The sequence below is a fragment of the Malurus melanocephalus genome, unplaced genomic scaffold, assembly GCF_030028575.1.
Source record: "Malurus melanocephalus ecotype Western Australia unplaced genomic scaffold, MMel_1.1 scaffold_80, whole genome shotgun sequence".
NCBI lineage: Eukaryota > Metazoa > Chordata > Aves > Passeriformes > Maluridae > Malurus > Malurus melanocephalus.
Window position 1 is genome coordinate 560,329 of NW_026623312.1, and position 16,560 is coordinate 576,888.

Below are 16,560 nucleotides of genomic sequence, written 5' to 3' on the forward strand. Positions count from 1 at the left end.
GGGACAATCACAGGAAGCCAGAGAAAGTGCTCACATACTTTGTGCTTATTATGAGATTACAGAATATATTTTGGAAGGATGTTAGTATGACAAGCTGCCAGTGGTAGTCCTGTGATAGATGTCCAGYGCAGAAAACTGAGAAGATTCAGTTGAGCATGTCAGGTGGGAAGCCCCAGTGCCCATAAGGGACCTCTTCCCAAAGACTGTGCATGGGTTTGTTATTTTATATTACAAAAGACAAAAGACAAAAGACATTCCTCACTTCCTCACAATTTGGCTACTGTCCTCTCCTTTTAATCAGAAAAAGCTTGTGCCAGAATGGAGCCTTCCCCAGCTCTCCAATCCATCTCCCAGACARTGTTTGTTGTGTCTCCTATCAAACTGACTATGACTTCTTTCCTGCTCCCTTTATGCCAGACCATAGAGGTATTCTACCTGCAAAATATCAAATATTTTGCATGATGAGGAATACAGGGGAATAAAGGACAAAAAGTACCTTAAAATTGCCAGAGATCAGGATGATGTCATGTGTTCTTTCTCCCGATTTAGGAAACCATCTTATTTTTTTTTCCCCCATTTTTGATATTTTACTTAGTTCAGTAAAAGCTGATATTTAATAGTTAGTGGAAGATGATATTTAGCATTCAGTGAAAGATAATATTCTGACAACAATCATGAGCAGCTGCCACTCAGGTGACAGCTCATTAGCCCTTCTGTGCCCCCCCAAGTACTTTCCTGACAGGGAGCACCAAGTAATTTGATGTGCAGTATCCAAGAGGTTGATCAGATTTCCATTTCTGAGAAGTTAAGAGAGAAGTTTATCTTGAGTTGTTTGATCAAATAGGACATTTTATCTTGTACTTTGCCTGCCACACTGTGATTTTTGGCTGTTTTGGTACCTTTATGGGATAAATTACTTAACTTGTAGTAAGAAAATGCTTGTCAAACTGAAAAATATAGAAGAAAAGAGTCATGCTAATGAGCTGGAAGTGTGAAAGAGCAGTGTTGGTCAAATGACTTATTATTGTTGTTATTAATGCAAYGTTTATTGAATCTGATAAGATTGGGATGGGGAAAGGTTTACTTTTGGGTGTGCAAACTCTGATGCAGATCCAGAGCATTTATTGCTCTTAACGCTTCTGCTGTGCTTGAGTGACTCTTTTTGACACCATCTTTTAATCTCCCTTCTTCTTTTTTTATTTGGGGTTACAATTTCCATAGTAACACACATACCTTTTATCCCCACTTTAAGCTTGACCCAGACAGGTGTATTTTTAACTGGAACCTGGGTATTTTATATTATGAGCATGAAATTTGAGTATGGGAAGAAGCTATTTCTCTGGGGAAATTTCACTTTCCCAAATTTATTCCCTTCAGGCAAGCTGGATTAAACTGATTTTCCTAGACTTTAGCTGTCCTATTATTCTAAGACATTTCTCTCTACTGAAAGGGAGGTGGTTCAGCCTCCTTTTTCCATAAAGAGCAGCAGAATCCTGGTGTTACTGGTATTTCTTCCATACTGCCTAACATTTGAAAGTATGAACTTGCAGGATGGAAGTTGAGGTGAATAGAAAAAGATTGATTTGTTAACATTTTTATTTTTTGCCTGCAAACTCAGAACTGATGTGTCAATTCTGTTGGGTGCACCACAGTGTGCAAGAAGAAAAGAGCCAGGATGCATRCAGATTAAGAGATAAAACATTTCACACCTCCAAGAAACACCTTGATGTGGCRTGTACCTAGAGAATGCTGACAGATAAAATGAATTTTAAAACAAAAAAGGAAGCAATGAAATTATTAGAAATGAAAATAGCACTCACCTGATAATACTTGTGAAGCAGTTCTTCCCAATCAATTAATGAGAAAAAAAGAACATGACCTGCAGGTGTAAACAAGCCCTCCACAGTCTTTTAATTCTGATTTTCCAAGTGATGCCTTTGCAGTGTTGTTTTTCCTTGTTTAGCACTGCAATAATTTTGGTGTCATCAGATAAATTCACCTTAATGTGTTGCTTTCCTCTTGCCCAGGTCACGGTCCCGCTGTAACACCAGCAGTGGCAGCGAATCCGAAAACTCCAACAGAGAACATCGGAAGAAGAGAAACAGGTAATAATATATTAACTATTTTAGACATGGAGACTTGAAATTCAGGCAAATGGAGATGGACTTCTCTCAGATAAACCTAGTAAGAAGGGGTGCTTTTTGTGTAGAGTCCTCCTAAGACCCTTTTTCTGAATAAGAAGAGCAGTAATTGTCAGAATACGTAATTATAGTTGCATGCMATGAAGGCCTGCCCTCCTGTTGCTTGGGAAGAGCACAGTAATGACCACAAGATCAAATAGGGGGCACAATTACAAAAGAAATTGCAATATAAATGCAAATAAAATTGATAATATGTTGATAACAATATTTTCATCATATACTTCAATACCTCACAAATTCAAGTTCAAATATTTTTCAGAAGAAAACAAGCTTTTCAGAAGTAAAAAATATTTCTAGTGGATTTCAATCTCAATGTTGATTTTAAATTCCTGCATTAAATTGTGTAACTTTTCTATTTTTCCAAAATGTCAAGTGTGAGCCCAAACCAAAAATGTCTACAGTATCAAATTTTAATAGGACAACAATAGTTCATATCAAATGATGCTAACAAATCCTGTATTATGGATTCTATTTTTCTTATTGCTGGTATGAAAAAGCGTAATTACTGGTTTCCTTTTRAAGCTGTATATTTTATGTTGCACTGGAGATAACAGCATCCAAGGGGTATTTATGAAAATATATTTTTTAAAAGCTTGTAGAGTTTCCTCATATTGTGTAAACATGGTGCAAGAGAAACATCACTGGACAAAAGAGAAATTGTTTTAAGGCACATTTTCTAAATTGCTGCCTACATGGGCTGCCATCATTTCTTCATGTCTTACATGCAGGTCTCTGAGTTGTAAATGATTTTTAGATCTCTGGAAGCTCTTGGAAATAATTGAATGCTAGATAGTGCTGCAAGAGCATGCRGTATAATCATATTTTAAGCATGACTTGCAGCAGTTAAAGAAATGTTAAAAAATGATGGTGAAACATGGAATGGTACAAAACATACTTGAGACATAAGATTTCTTTGAAGCATACCTAAATTAGAGCAGAGTCTCATAAGGTACTTGGCTAACAATATCCTAGTGTGCATGGCAGGTTTGTTTTCCAGAATTATAATTATATGCTGAATATAGTTTCAGTGATCAGCAGTAAATGGTATTTTGTATCCCTTTCTCCTAGAGCACTCTTGCCAGGTTATTTTTTCCTCCTGTGAAACTCCTTGTGCAGGGAGCTCCACAAGCAAGTGAAAGAAATTAGAGACTGCCCACAAGAATGTTTTTAAGAACTCATTGCAATATAAAGACTGAATTGTAAGAAGGATTAAGTACTGCTTATCATTTTCTTTTTGAGAATAAAAGGGCCTTTGCCAACTCTTCTTCATTTCATGGACAAAAATATTAAAAAAGAAGAAAAAAATTTTTTTGGGGGATTGTTTCTAAGTTTTTTTACATTTTCAGAAATGCAAGATGGAACAAAATTGTTAATGTTTCAGCATTTTCTTAGTTGATCACTTGAAACCAGAAGTGATAAAAAGTCATTATCAGTGTTAGATTAAACAAGTACTAAATAAGCTGGAAGTCTAAAACTTGCTCCCTGGGAGCAGGTGCAGAAAACAACCAGTTATAATGAATTTCTGCATTTCACTTAGCAGCCACAGCAGGAACATAAAAAGCTGAAAGGTCAGAGGCACTGAGCAGCTTTCCTGTTATCAGAGGGGAGCCAGCCCTAGCAGGGTGAAATAGGACATTATAATGAGGCTTGCAACTGCTGTTACTCAAGTTTTACTGGTTGCATAAACTAATACAATTTATTTCCCAGTAAAATAATCAGGTCCCTGATACAGAAACAAAATTGTTTTATTTTTTTTGGAATAAAATGAGTGAATACTCATATTAATCAAATAAATCTGCTTCTGATCAGAGTAGAGTATAATATATTGTACACATGACAAGAGATCCCTGTGAACTATTTGTCAGAAGAAAACAAATTATTGAGAAAACCAGAARTGTGTATGAGAGCTTCTGAAAATACAACACTAAAAAATTGCTTGGGAAAATATTTTTACCTGTTCTCAATTTTAGAGGTTTCACTCCATCGTAATAATGTTTTCTCCTAAGCAGGTGCTCATATGAAAGTGAAGAAGAGCCTATGATAAGCATATTTYAACCATGGAAGAAATGTATTTGCTTTTTTAATCCTGTGGTCAAAATTTATTGTGCAGATGAAAATGTATTAAAGGAGCAGACATTGTGTGCTGAGGCATAGTTTCCTTCCTGACTGCACTTAGAGGATCCACCTGATTTGAACCACATGGTGACTGAAGGTTAAGGCTGGCAGGGACTCTGGTTGTCATCTGGTCCAACACTGGTCCAGCAGGGCCACCAAGAGCCAGGTGTCCAGGACCAGTCTCATGCAGCTTTTCAGTACCTCCAAGGAGGGAGATGCTACCACCTCTCTGGGCAACCTGTGCTAGTGCTCAGAGAAAAGAATGAAAGGAAAACTGTGATGGGCTTTCAGTGCAAGGCCAATAGCTTTTATTCAAAAGTATCTTTAAATAGAAATTTAGAGTTCGAGTTAAATGTCTTTCAGATTTTTTTCTGTCATTTCTGTTGGCAAAAAGTTAAAAAAATTGCCCCAAAATTATTAGAATTTGAACATTGCAACCAAGATAYCTTGGTCATCTTTCACCTTGTTAAAAGTGAACATAACACCTTTCTTTGCAGCTTCAAAATKGATGTTTTATTTCTTCATGTCTCCATCCAGTAGAGTTCTGCTGTGGTGCACCACTGCTTTGGATGTGCTGACACTGCTTTTTTTAATAGCCAAAATGCTACTTCATATATTTAGATTTTCAGTAATTTTGTGCAAGTGACTGCCRTGTGTGAGAGGCAGTTGGTTATGTCTATACCATATGGGATGATTGCTGTTTGCACAAATTGGATTATTTGGGATGAAAATCACAACTCATTACTTGTTGCTGTGTGAGTTCTTCCACTAAATCCTTAGATAGYTTATGTTAATACCTGTCACCAGATTACAGATTTAAAAAGATTTACTTCGAAATCAAAACCCGAGGTTGCAGTCTTCTCCAGATGCTTCGTCCCATTTGGTAGAGTTGTGGCTGTTTACAGTAATTGGGGATCCAGCTCAAAATTCATTATGCATGTGAGAGAAGATCTGATTAGAGGAAAAGCAGGAGCCTGTGTAGCTGGTTTAGCCTGATACAATTCAAAACAATTCAAAACTCAAAGAGAAAAGTATATCTGAAGTGAGGAGCAACAACAACAACAAGCTTTGCATTGCCTACACCKCCAGTGTAATCCCTTTATCTCTGTTGGCCTCTTTGCTCGTTTTACCTGTCAGTCTTCCTCTCTGGTTTCTCCAGCATGCCTGCCACATCATCCTGTCAGACAATCCACACTCAGGTGGCATTTTCCAGGGGTGTTTTGAAATCCCTGCTAGATTTTGAATTCACTGCTGTGACCGAGCACATGCATTTGCTCCACCACCTGAGCACTTCATCCCTGCAGTCTGTGTGCAGCCTCAGAACTGTGGGAAGCACTTGTGGAACTCTGATCAAACCCTGCCTGGCTGCCTGGATGGTTGTGGCATTGTGGAATTACTTCAGCCTCCCAGCAAAATTGCTGAGTTCATAGGATTTTGACATTTGGCTCCATCTGCATTCCAAAAATGAATTAATGGATTTCAARGAAATCGAATTTTTAAAAAGAGAAGAAATAAAAAGCAAAGCATGTTGTTTAGATGCACACAAGCCATGACAGGGCTGAAAGCCTTAGGGGATGGTGCAGAAGGAGTGCCATGGAGATCTGCATGCATCTTGAGTTGTGCTACGGGTTAGGATGAAGGGACCACTTCTTCTGAGTGGAGACTCAGCAAGGAGACTTTTCCCTGGATCCTAGGAAGGTGCATGCTGCAGCAAAGTACTTGGCAAAGGTGTAGGAGTAGAACCAAAGCTGTAGGAGTGTCATGATGTGGGTCTCGCTGCAGATGAGGTACACTGGCATATGTAARCAGAGAGAAAATTCCAGATGTTTGGCTTGGGCTGGGAAGAGGAATTCAAGTTGTAGGTCTGTCCWTTAAGGCAAGGGTCACTTCATTTTTGGCTCATACTCTTTCTAAATAACAAATCAGCAAGTTTTCTCTTATATATTTCTTTCTTTAAGAGGCCTTAGTTAAAATTAAGCAAGATGAAAGGTTAAGTACGGCATTGCAGGAGCTGSATTTTTTTTGGAGAAAAAGAAATACCCCATTGCTTTTCAGAGCATCCTGCATGAGAGCCCTCAGACTGAACTCCTGGTGTTTCTTTTGCAGATTACGGCAAGAGAATGATATGGTTGACTCGGCTCCTCAGTGGGAAGCTGTGCTGCGGCGGCAGAAGGGAAAAACCCAGGCAGATCCAAACTACCGGCGATCCAGGCACAGATCTCGATCGTATGTAACCCTTGCACCCTTTGATTTGTGAGTTAAGGCTTCTGCAYCTCGTTCAAAAGCAGGAGGAATGTGTCCAGTGTGGTGGTGGCTCTCAGCTTCTGAGGAGCAGAGCTTTCCACACTGTACGCTCCCAGAGTCGCAGATTTGTCTTTGTGGTTAAACTGCCTTTGTTCAGTTTGGATTTCAGGGCACAATAAAGCAAAGAGGCTTTGTAGCTGTTGAGGAGCTCTCTCCATCACCTGAGAGGAAGTCCTGGATGGTTCTGTGGCCCACTGAACATCAGCTCTGTAATGAGGCTGCAATTCCACTCTTCTGGGCAGCCAGTCTGCTCAAGCRTTCAGATTTTTTTGTGACAACTGCAAACATTTTTATGAAATACATGCACACTTGTTTAGTCATATCATATTTGCAGTGGTGTCCCAGATAAGAGCAGGTGCTGATGTATCCATGTCAAATTATCCCTGACAAGCAGCAGTCMGTGATATATTGCATCCTGATGTCAGGATTTTCATGATGGAGCTATAGTGCCAGGCACTGCTGCTCCTGCTGACAGCCTGTTCTGAAACGGTGACCAGCTTTTGAAATTAATGTTCTCAAGATAATGAAAATGTTGGTTTCCTTTAATTTACATTTTTCTTCTAATGGCCTGGTTTTGGGGCATAGACACACTGTTTGTTATAATGTTTGGTGTCATCAAAACCACAGTCAGCATAGACATTTCCAGCATTTAAATCCACTTGAGTTGTGTTTTCAGTCACCTGTATTGCTAGAACTCATTGCTGTCTCCAGTTTCATAGAGCAGAGTTTTAATTATGAGGAATAGAATCTGACTTTTAAGGTCCAAATATTGGAATTTCTGCTTTGTCAGGCTTTGTACAGACTTGTTCACTTTCAGCTGCACAAAAACCATGTGTTAACTGTACAACAATATATCACTAAAAATCAGGATTATTAAAGGTTCACATGTAGAGAACCCAGAAAATACAGCTGAGTAAATTTGTTTTCCATTTGGTTTATTATATAAAGAAAGTGCTGTAAACTAGGAAATGTACTCCGTGGGTAATGGTTACATTGAATTTGTAGCCAASTTTCTCTTTTTTACCCACAAACTGTCATTGTTTGGACAGCACGGGTTCCCTCTTGTGGTTAACTTAACTTATGAAATGGTTTATATTTTGCAGCACAGGGTCATTCTGAGTTATATTTAATTTAAACTACTGTTAGTGAAAAAAGGTGAATGAGAAGCTCTCACTGAACAAGCAAAGGTCCTAGAGGAAGCATAGAAATGAGGAAATCCTGAAGATTTTGGAAGGCTTCTCATTTCTTTTTGCTATTGTTTTATTGTTTCATGTTTCTCCTTTTTATCACACTCTCCAGTCAAAAGAACTAAAACAAACAAATCCCCAATGAAAGAAACCCAAACCTCCTAAGAATGCAGAGATCATTCACATAAGCAAGTAGGAACCAGAAAGAGTAAAATGGGAACTTTTTTCAAAGGATTTTGAAAAAACATTTAGTAAAAGGCATTTAAATTTAACTGTTAATCTGTAGTAGATTGTAAGAGAATTTATTTAATTTAGTTTGGCTTAGCTGCATAATGGATAATGGTCAGAAGAAAAGAAAACACAATTCAATAGGATGGGTGTAGTTGTTTTGGTTTTAAATGGTGTCATACGGTAATTTCAACTTGCACATTTAAAGATTGATACAAAACATTAGTTTTAGTTGAACAGGCAATTCTTTCACAATAAATCTATTATTGCACTCGTCATAACTAGAACTTCTCTTTGTGAAGCAGTGGCTGAAATTCTTGTTACTGTGCCTGGCATGGTGCCTTTAATTTATTTGATAATGAGTAATATTAATCATTCATAGTGGCAAGTTAGTGTCTCCTTGGTCTTGGGAATAAAAGTATTTGACAGGAATTTGACCTTTCTTTCTCCTCAAGGAATCAGCAAATAGAGAGAGCTCCCAATTCTAGTTCCACAGGGTTTATTTTCAAGAGTTCATGTAAAACATCTGTGTTGCCAAAGGGCTTTTTCTAATTAAAAAGAATGGCCATAAAACTCCATGGCTATTTAAATTTACCATTTGTGACTCAGACTGAAATATTAATAAGGGTGCAGATGCAGGCACAAAAAATAATGTATACTTTATTAACGTGTAGAGCTGTTACAGCCTTTCCAAACAAAATAAAAAATAAACAAAAAAACCCCATGAGATTCATCACTTACTGGGAATTCCCATCAGGTTTCTTGTGCATTAGAAAAACTGATTAGCATGCAAACCATCCAGAAGGTATTGATTCAGATACTGAGATAGGACAATCTGAGTCCTGTATATCAAAACTGTGAGTTCTAAAACAATTCACAGTGTTTTCATTCACATGAAAACAAAGTGAAAGGGGGATTGTGATCTGGCTTTAAAGATTTAACAGAAGAATTGCTTTGTTGTGGGCTCTTAAGCACCATATGAACATGAATTTCCTATGCAGTACATGCAATACCTACATTTTATCTTATATTTCACCTTTCTTTTTGTAAGCTTTCCATCCTTTTGCTTTCAAAGGAAGCAGAAACAGGCCTTTGGAAACAAAATACTTTAATTAAGTTGCTTTATCTGTATCATATTTCTTTATATTCTTTGGTGAGCAGCTAACCTGAATAAATGTTGTAAGGTTATCCCGGTATGGTAACACTTCTTAAACAGATGGAAAATAACTAATTGCATGATGTGAAGTCTAAAAAAAGCTTGCTGTGAGGAATAAGTCTATTTAGCCTTTTTTCTTTTTTTTTTTTCTCCATAGGATGCCATATTTCTAAACTGATATTGTACAGCAAAGTCTTTTTTATTAATTTTTAACTGCAGGGATGGAAAGAGRCAAAATGGCAGAGATCACAGGACAAAGTGCCTGGAGCTGGTCACAGAAAGCAGAAGGCACAGTTCCTAGAAAGTGGAGAAATGAAAATGTCATCTTATTTAACCACTCTCTTTCCATGTTGCCCCAAAAATTAATATTTCTTACTGTAGGTAAAGCTTCACATGATGCTTCATGATACTTGAGCCTCAAGGCCAGGTCCTGAACTGCTGTATTTCCCTGAATAAGTAAAAGCCAGAGCTGATCAAATGGGTCAATGATGTGCACAATTCCCTGCTTTGTGCAAGTCCTGGGCTTGGGAGAGACCTTGGGGCTTTCCTTCCTCAGGGCAAACTGGAGCTTGTAAGCATTACAAAGCCTCCCTGGAGAAGCTGACATTTTTCAGGGAGCTTTCACATCCCCCACTGTCTGATTATTCAGCCTCTGAGGAAGATGTCTATCTTCCCAGCCCCAGGGTGAGTGCAGGATTTGCAGCTGCTATTTGSTGAGCTTAAGGCTTCATGGGAGCACAAATCAGTTCAAAACTGAGGGATGAAAAAGGCTGATAAATGCCCCTGCATATACTGCATCAGGGAGTTAAAAAGCAGCATGGACAGATGCAACAAGAAGAAGTAAATRCAAGAAGGGAGATGGAGAGAGAAGTAAAAATCAGAGAAAACTAAATGTGTTATAGTAAGCAGAAACACAGTAAGCCTTAAAAAGCTTTAAGCATGGAGAACTGGAACTCTAAGGCTCTCATGACTGTAGGTGTTGACATCATGAGAACCTGAGGATTTGGAATGAGGACTTTGCCAAGGATGGGAATCATCCTGACTGGAAAGCCTTGGAGCTGGAGGAGATTATGGATTAGTTCATTTTAGTCCTTCAGTTCATTTATTTCTTCCTAGATAAATACAAATGCTAGGTTGCTTTTCTCCCTTAGTTCTTTCTCTGGTGTTTATAAACCAGTACTAGTATCTGCTAGTACTTCTGCTACTGTAAAATCTGAAAAAACCCCAAAACATTACCATCCTAAAATACTCTGCCTTTCATCAGCTGTATAATGTTTACTCACAAAACAGATGTCTCTGAACATTATTCCTAGGCTGAAGTCTGGAAATAAGCCCAGCATAGTAATGGTGAAATAAAAAAGCAGTCAAACTGTTAGTGCTAGAGAGCAGTTTGGAATTATTTCTGATACATCTCTGTCCCTGGGCAAGGAGACCCCATTTAGATGTGCAAAAATGCAATCTCTGCTGTTCTCCTTGATCTCCATCTAAATTTGGATTATATTCCTCCTAAATTATCTTTGAATATGATATGCTTTTTGTTGAAGGGAAAAAAAAAGGTCAGGCTGTATGACCTGATGATGTAAGACTCAATATTTGAGAAACTGTGGGAGCATTTATGCATGCTGAATGTGTCTAAAGGCTGTGTCCCTCACATCTTAGATGGTGTGGAACAGTCTAGCTGACGACAGTGAAAAGATCTCTCCATGCAGATGTAGTCCCTGCCACTGTGTAAAATCTTTACTTCATATAGCTCTGAATGGGGTTGGGTGAATTCTAGGCGCAGTTTTAACAGTAGTGGTGGCTCTACACTAAGCTTGCAATAGAAAAGGAACAGAAAAGTTAAAAAAAATGGGTTGTAGTTAGAAATATATATTCTGTAATTCAGTGGAAAATGTGAGCCTTGCCACTCAGGCTTGCTTTGCTACGTCTCTATGTCTTCAACAGGGAAATTACCATTTTTGGCAAGTGCTTTGCATGTGAATTACATACTTGCTAGCATATTGAGGAGCATAAGCAGGCAGAGTTGCTGATTTGATTAATTTGTTGGTGTTTTTTTTTTCTACTGGATGTCAAAAATAAATAAATTGAGCAAAAACCTTTCTCGAAGATGACTAGAAAGAGAGAGCCTGTGCCATGATTGCAGTAGAGCCACAAGGAAGATTCACTGGGAATGGTCAGGCGTCACTGGTGTGTTAGCCTGGTGTGGCCAATCCCTGCCCACGAAGGGCTCTGTGGGCCACAGGACACTTCTGAGGGCCTTTCTCAGAGGTGTTATTCCAAAACATGTTGTCCTTGGAGGGGTATGTGGCGACAGAAACTGGGTGCTGATTTGGTGTGGGGAATTCTGCTGCTGTTTATATTTTGTGTGCCCTCTTGCTGAAGGCTCATGGAACGGGAAGTGTGATTGAGAGCCTGTCATTCAAGAAATGACTTCTCAGTTGAAATGAAGCTATGAAGTTTAATGCATTTTCTTAGAAAACAAACCTTAAAATTGAAGTCACTAGTGTATTACATTTATTATGATTTCTGTGCAGAGTCTGTGCTGCTAAAAGTTACTTGAAAAGCAACATGTCAGTTGATGGTTTTCACAGCTCAGTCTTTGTTGGTATTTATAGGAGGAGCCCAGATGTACAAGCAAAAGAAGAACTATGGAAACATATTCAGTAAGTACGGTCCTTGTAGGGTCTGAGAGATGCTTGGCTTGCCTTCAGTGAAGTTATTCAAATCCCCTCCACTGTGGTATCACATGGACTTAGTCACAGCAAATTATGTGTGTGATAGTGACCTGCTGTGTGTMGAAGATCCTGCAGGTCACAGAGTGCGCTGCAGAAACATGACCACTGTCTGTAAATGAGTTATTAAAGAGCCATACATAATTTTAGAGATTTACTCCTTTGTGGCTTCTGCAATGCCTTTGTTTGTAATATAACACTGTTAGGATCACACCCCACTGCCCGTATGTAAGACATTTTGCAATTCCAAAGGAAATTCACTGTTTAGCACATATAATGTTTGTTATATTGGGAAGCAACAAGATCAGATTTGCAGGGAGGTGAGAGGAAGGTAGAACAGGATGGGACATGCAGTTGAAGCAATCAAGGTGAACAAAAGAGGTTTCCTATTTTGATGTCAATATAGCTTCAGGGCTGACAACAGCTAGTTTTAGTAAATCTTTTCAGCCTGATATAAAAAAAAAAAAAGGAACATTTTTGCACTTCACACTTACTGTTATATTTTTTACTTTTCCTAATCCTTTATAGGAAGGAACTTGTGGATCCATCTGGCCTATCTGAGGAGCAGTTGAAAGAAATTCCGTACACTAAAGTAGAGTGAGTTTATGTCAGAATTTTTCTTTGTGTATATAAATCCCCACTTTTCTTACTTTACTGTGAGCTCTGTCCTACTGAAACAGGAATGGGTTTACACATAATCTCTAAATTCTTGTCTATTTCAAATACTCATCTAGGATGGGTCATGTGAGGATACTTAATAATATTAAAATCTAATATTTTTCCTTTTCAAAATATGCAAAATAAAAATTCATCTTCATCTCTCCCTATCTCCTCCACACACTTGTGAACCTGTCTATATGTTCTGCATGTCTCCCTATAGCAGCCATGAATCTTTTTTATAATATAAACTACCAGAACCAGGGAGAAGTGAATGCAAACCAGAAAATCCATTTTTTCTTAGCCTTTTGCTTTAAGTATTCTGATCATCCAAGGAATTCTTTGACCTTTGCAATCCCTTCCTTGGCTTGTCATGGGCAGCTGCCAGGGCACAGGTTTTTCTTTAAGACCCAACATCTATTTCACTGTGATAATTGCCCATTTGGGATTCCACATGTCAGTGCAAGCAGCAGAATGTGGCACAAATGGGATCCTGGGTTGCATTATAATGTGCTTCCACAACACCACTAGGCAGACAAGGCTGATACTAAGGATGTGTAAATTAAGGCATTCTTTATTAAAGTTTCATTCTCAAACGTGGGCATGCCAGTTTGTGACCTTTGCTCTCTTAAAGCATTGAATTCCAAATACAGGCTGTTAAAAATAAAAGCATCAGCCCTTTAAACTCAGCAAGTGCAAGAAGCCATCTGTCATAATTTAGTTAGAAAATGGACCTCTCAGTCTGCATTTGAAATTATGTTTTTTGCCAAAGATGTGGTTTACCAGCCCAGTGTTGGGAATTCTGTGTCTCCCTTAGGACTCAAGGCGACCCCATCCGCATCCGGCACTCACATTCCCCTCGCAGCTACCGGCAATACCGGCGCTCCCAGTGCTCCGATGGCGAGAGATCTGTCCTGTCTGAAGTGAAGTATGTGAACCTGGGTATTAGCACTGGACTAGCCTTGTGGAGCTCAAAAGCTGTTTCAAGATCATGGTGATGAGAAGCAGCATAAACGTGGCTCGTTGGTGGCACAGAGTTCAGGCAAACTCCTAAATAGAGTATCTTCAGAGCTAAAAATGAGTGAAACAACTCCAAAACCAATTATGGTCTGTTCTGGGCCATGGTGACCTTCTTGATCCAGTCGGAAGRAGGGAAAACTGAAAAGGCTAAAACAAACCTGTACTGCTCTTTAGTGGTAGGTCATGAAGTTGCCTAGGGGATGAGAATTCAGGAGTTGCTTTCCAGACACCTTCATCCTTGACAGAATTAAAATGTGGTCTCTATTAACTCTGCAATTTGTTTCATGGAAATTCTAGTACAACCCTCTTCATCAGTGGGTGGATTAATGTTTCCTAGAAGCCTGAAGAGTACTTATAAATGGAAAAGTGACAGCCCATTCTCAATTGCAGCAAGGCCTTAAAAATGTGAAAAGCAGCTCCCACCTGGAAGGTTAGTTTTAGCTGGATAGCACCCTGAAGGAGGTGTGGCACAACCATGATTTCAGGTGACGCTTGTCTTTGCTGTGAGGGTGGTGAGGCCCTGGCACAGGCTGCCCAGTGGCTGCCCTATCCCTGGAAGTGTTCAAGGCTGGTTGGATGGACTGGGATAGTGGAAGTTGTCCTTGCCAGTGGCAGGAGGCAGAAATTGGATGATCTTTAAGGTCCCTTCCCAACCAAAYTAATCTGTGATTCAATGATATTGACTCAATTTTGGCTGCTTCTGAAGAYGAGGAGAAGACAGGGATAGTATGGGCTATGCCCTGAAGGTGCCCACTGAGGATCAGCRTGACAGCTTTCAGATGTCTAGAGTCAGATGATAAAAGCCTTTCAGATCTATAGAGATGTCTGTGTCAGTTTCATTATTCTTCCTCTGCACAGTGATAGTTTACTTCATTAAAGCAATATGAATTTTGTGATATTGTAATTCCAGTGTCAAAACTGATCTGGTCCCTCCACTGCCTGTCACACGATCTTCAGATGGTAAAGGTCTCTGTGTCCAGTTGACTCAACAGGTAAGTGATTGTACATCCTTTGCAATTTTCCTTTTTGCTGGAGGGAGAAATGGAGCGCAGTGCTTTATTTAAGATGATCTTTGTTTTCCAGTGAAACGTAAAGATGAGATTTTTTTTCAGCATCAGTGTGAATTTTTGTATTTTACTTATATTTTGTATTTCAAAATACATACAGTTCTGTAACACATGCCCTTATGAACACTTCCTGCTTCTGTTGCTAGAGAACTCTTTCCCAGTTTGATGCATCCTTGAGATGCATCCCTGCTCCTCACAGAAGGAAAACTGACTTTCACAACTTCTTAAAATATGCAGGTGTGCTTGTGACACCATAGTCATCACATCAATTATTCACCTCCCAAATACTTCATATTTTTTTTCCAGATACTTCATATTTTTTAGGCTATTGGCATCTAAAAAGGACAGAACTTCTCTTTTCTTAATCTGACTTAGTGACTGTCTTTCATTTTATATTATACTACCATAGCTCTCAATTTTGATAGTTTTATTGAACTTAAATTGTGAGAATCAGGTTCTATTCAAAAGCATACAAAAGGAGAAGCAAAACATGGGAGTGAGAATTCCAGATACTTACCTTGCCATACAATTATTGTTAAAATGTTCAGTGTCTACAAACACCTTCTTTTCCCTCTGCCCCAGGCTCCCTCCTAACAGTGGCCATTAATTCCTTGTGAGTGGTTGCTTGCAGTATTTTCCTAATCAAATAATTAATTGTGGCATTTCCTGAATAAGCAATAGCACAAAGGGGCAGCAGCTGGCAGGAGGCAAGAATGGAAAACAAGTTCAAATAAATGTATACACTTTAATATTCCTGGTGTAGTGTATATATGTRTATGTAAGTTGCTATGCCCATGGCTGAAGGCTTTCATAGCAACAATTAGCAAAATACTGTTTAAATTCTGCTGTATCTTTTCATTAATATGTTTAATTTGCTCTCTTCAGAGACAGAATGGATCTAAAGACAGCCTAACAGGAGAAACATCTTTGCTATCCACTAACAATGGAAAACCCACCACTAAGGTCATAAAAACTGTACAGGTGTCACGCTTCAGGGTGGAGACTTGACTGATAATTGAAGATGGTGAATGGATTTTGGTCTTTGGAAAGTGAGAATTTGTTTATGTTGTAAGAGAAGGAACTGAAGCTGACATGGTAGTCATTTCTTCATGACACCAGGAAGTGCAGCCTGCTTGCTGGAAAGACCAAGCAATGCTTTTTTCACCCTTCTAGTGGTGTGACTGACTGGGGACAAGCTGCCTGATAGACAACCAAAAAGAAAAGTCTTGGCAAAACTGAAAGATCAGCAGCTACATTTCCAAAAAATGAACAACAACAAGAAAAAAAAAATTGCTGCAACAAAACAGGCTTCGTGGTCTGCTCTGTAACTGAATAGCCTTGTTCCAAAAAGTGACTGTTAACTGACATGATCAGGATCAGATGCTTCAAGAAAGTAAAACAGTCATATTTTTGGTCAATTGTGCAATACAGTGTGATATGGGGAAATAATCTTCACAATTTTATATGGGGATCAACTTATGTCCTGAGATACAAGGGCAGATAGCTCTTACAAGGTTTGTTTTAGCCTAGCACAGTAACAGATGCTCATGTTGTTAACACAAATTTTGACTCAACTCATTTCAGCTCAAGAACAATAGACTCTGTAACACGCTGCAGCAGTGTGTTCCAGGGGTGATACAGTCTTGCTTTCCTTTGGGCAGGCTTTAAGTGTTCTAAATGTTGAATGTCCTTTTGTGTAGAGGGACTACTTAAACGAACATTCCATACCATAGAAATAAATTTTCCAATTTATAGTAAAGCATACTGGAAACTGGGGAATATAAACTGACCCACCATATTAAGACTGCTTAGCAAGGCATTTCAGTGCTGGTTAAATTAAACTTGTGGAGTAGTATTTAAGACAGCTAGCAAATAGCTTTTTTTTTTTTTTTT

The 16,560-nt window shown here is 38.8% G+C and overlaps 1 protein-coding gene across 3 annotated transcripts in view; it reads left to right on the plus strand.

The window, feature by feature from the left end:
• EPB41L4A (erythrocyte membrane protein band 4.1 like 4A) overlaps positions 1 to 16,560 on the plus strand; it is a 116,302-nt gene that overhangs the window by 93,440 nt on the left and 6,302 nt on the right. For 2 of the 3 annotated variants that reach the window (XM_057367508.1, XM_057367506.1), the window contains 7 exons: positions 2,028 to 2,105; positions 6,423 to 6,542; positions 11,807 to 11,854; positions 12,452 to 12,520; positions 13,398 to 13,508; positions 14,511 to 14,592; positions 15,553 to 15,971. In XM_057367508.1, coding sequence (XP_057223491.1) covers positions 2,028 to 2,105; positions 6,423 to 6,542; positions 11,807 to 11,854; positions 12,452 to 12,520; positions 13,398 to 13,508; positions 14,511 to 14,592; positions 15,553 to 15,675 — 631 coding nt within the window. In that variant the 3' untranslated portion in view covers positions 15,676 to 15,971. Of the gene's footprint in view, positions 1 to 2,027; positions 2,106 to 6,422; positions 6,543 to 11,806; positions 11,855 to 12,451; positions 12,521 to 13,397; positions 13,509 to 14,510; positions 14,593 to 15,552; positions 15,972 to 16,560 lie in introns of those variants that run through there. The other variant, XM_057367507.1, reaches the window with a different exon arrangement.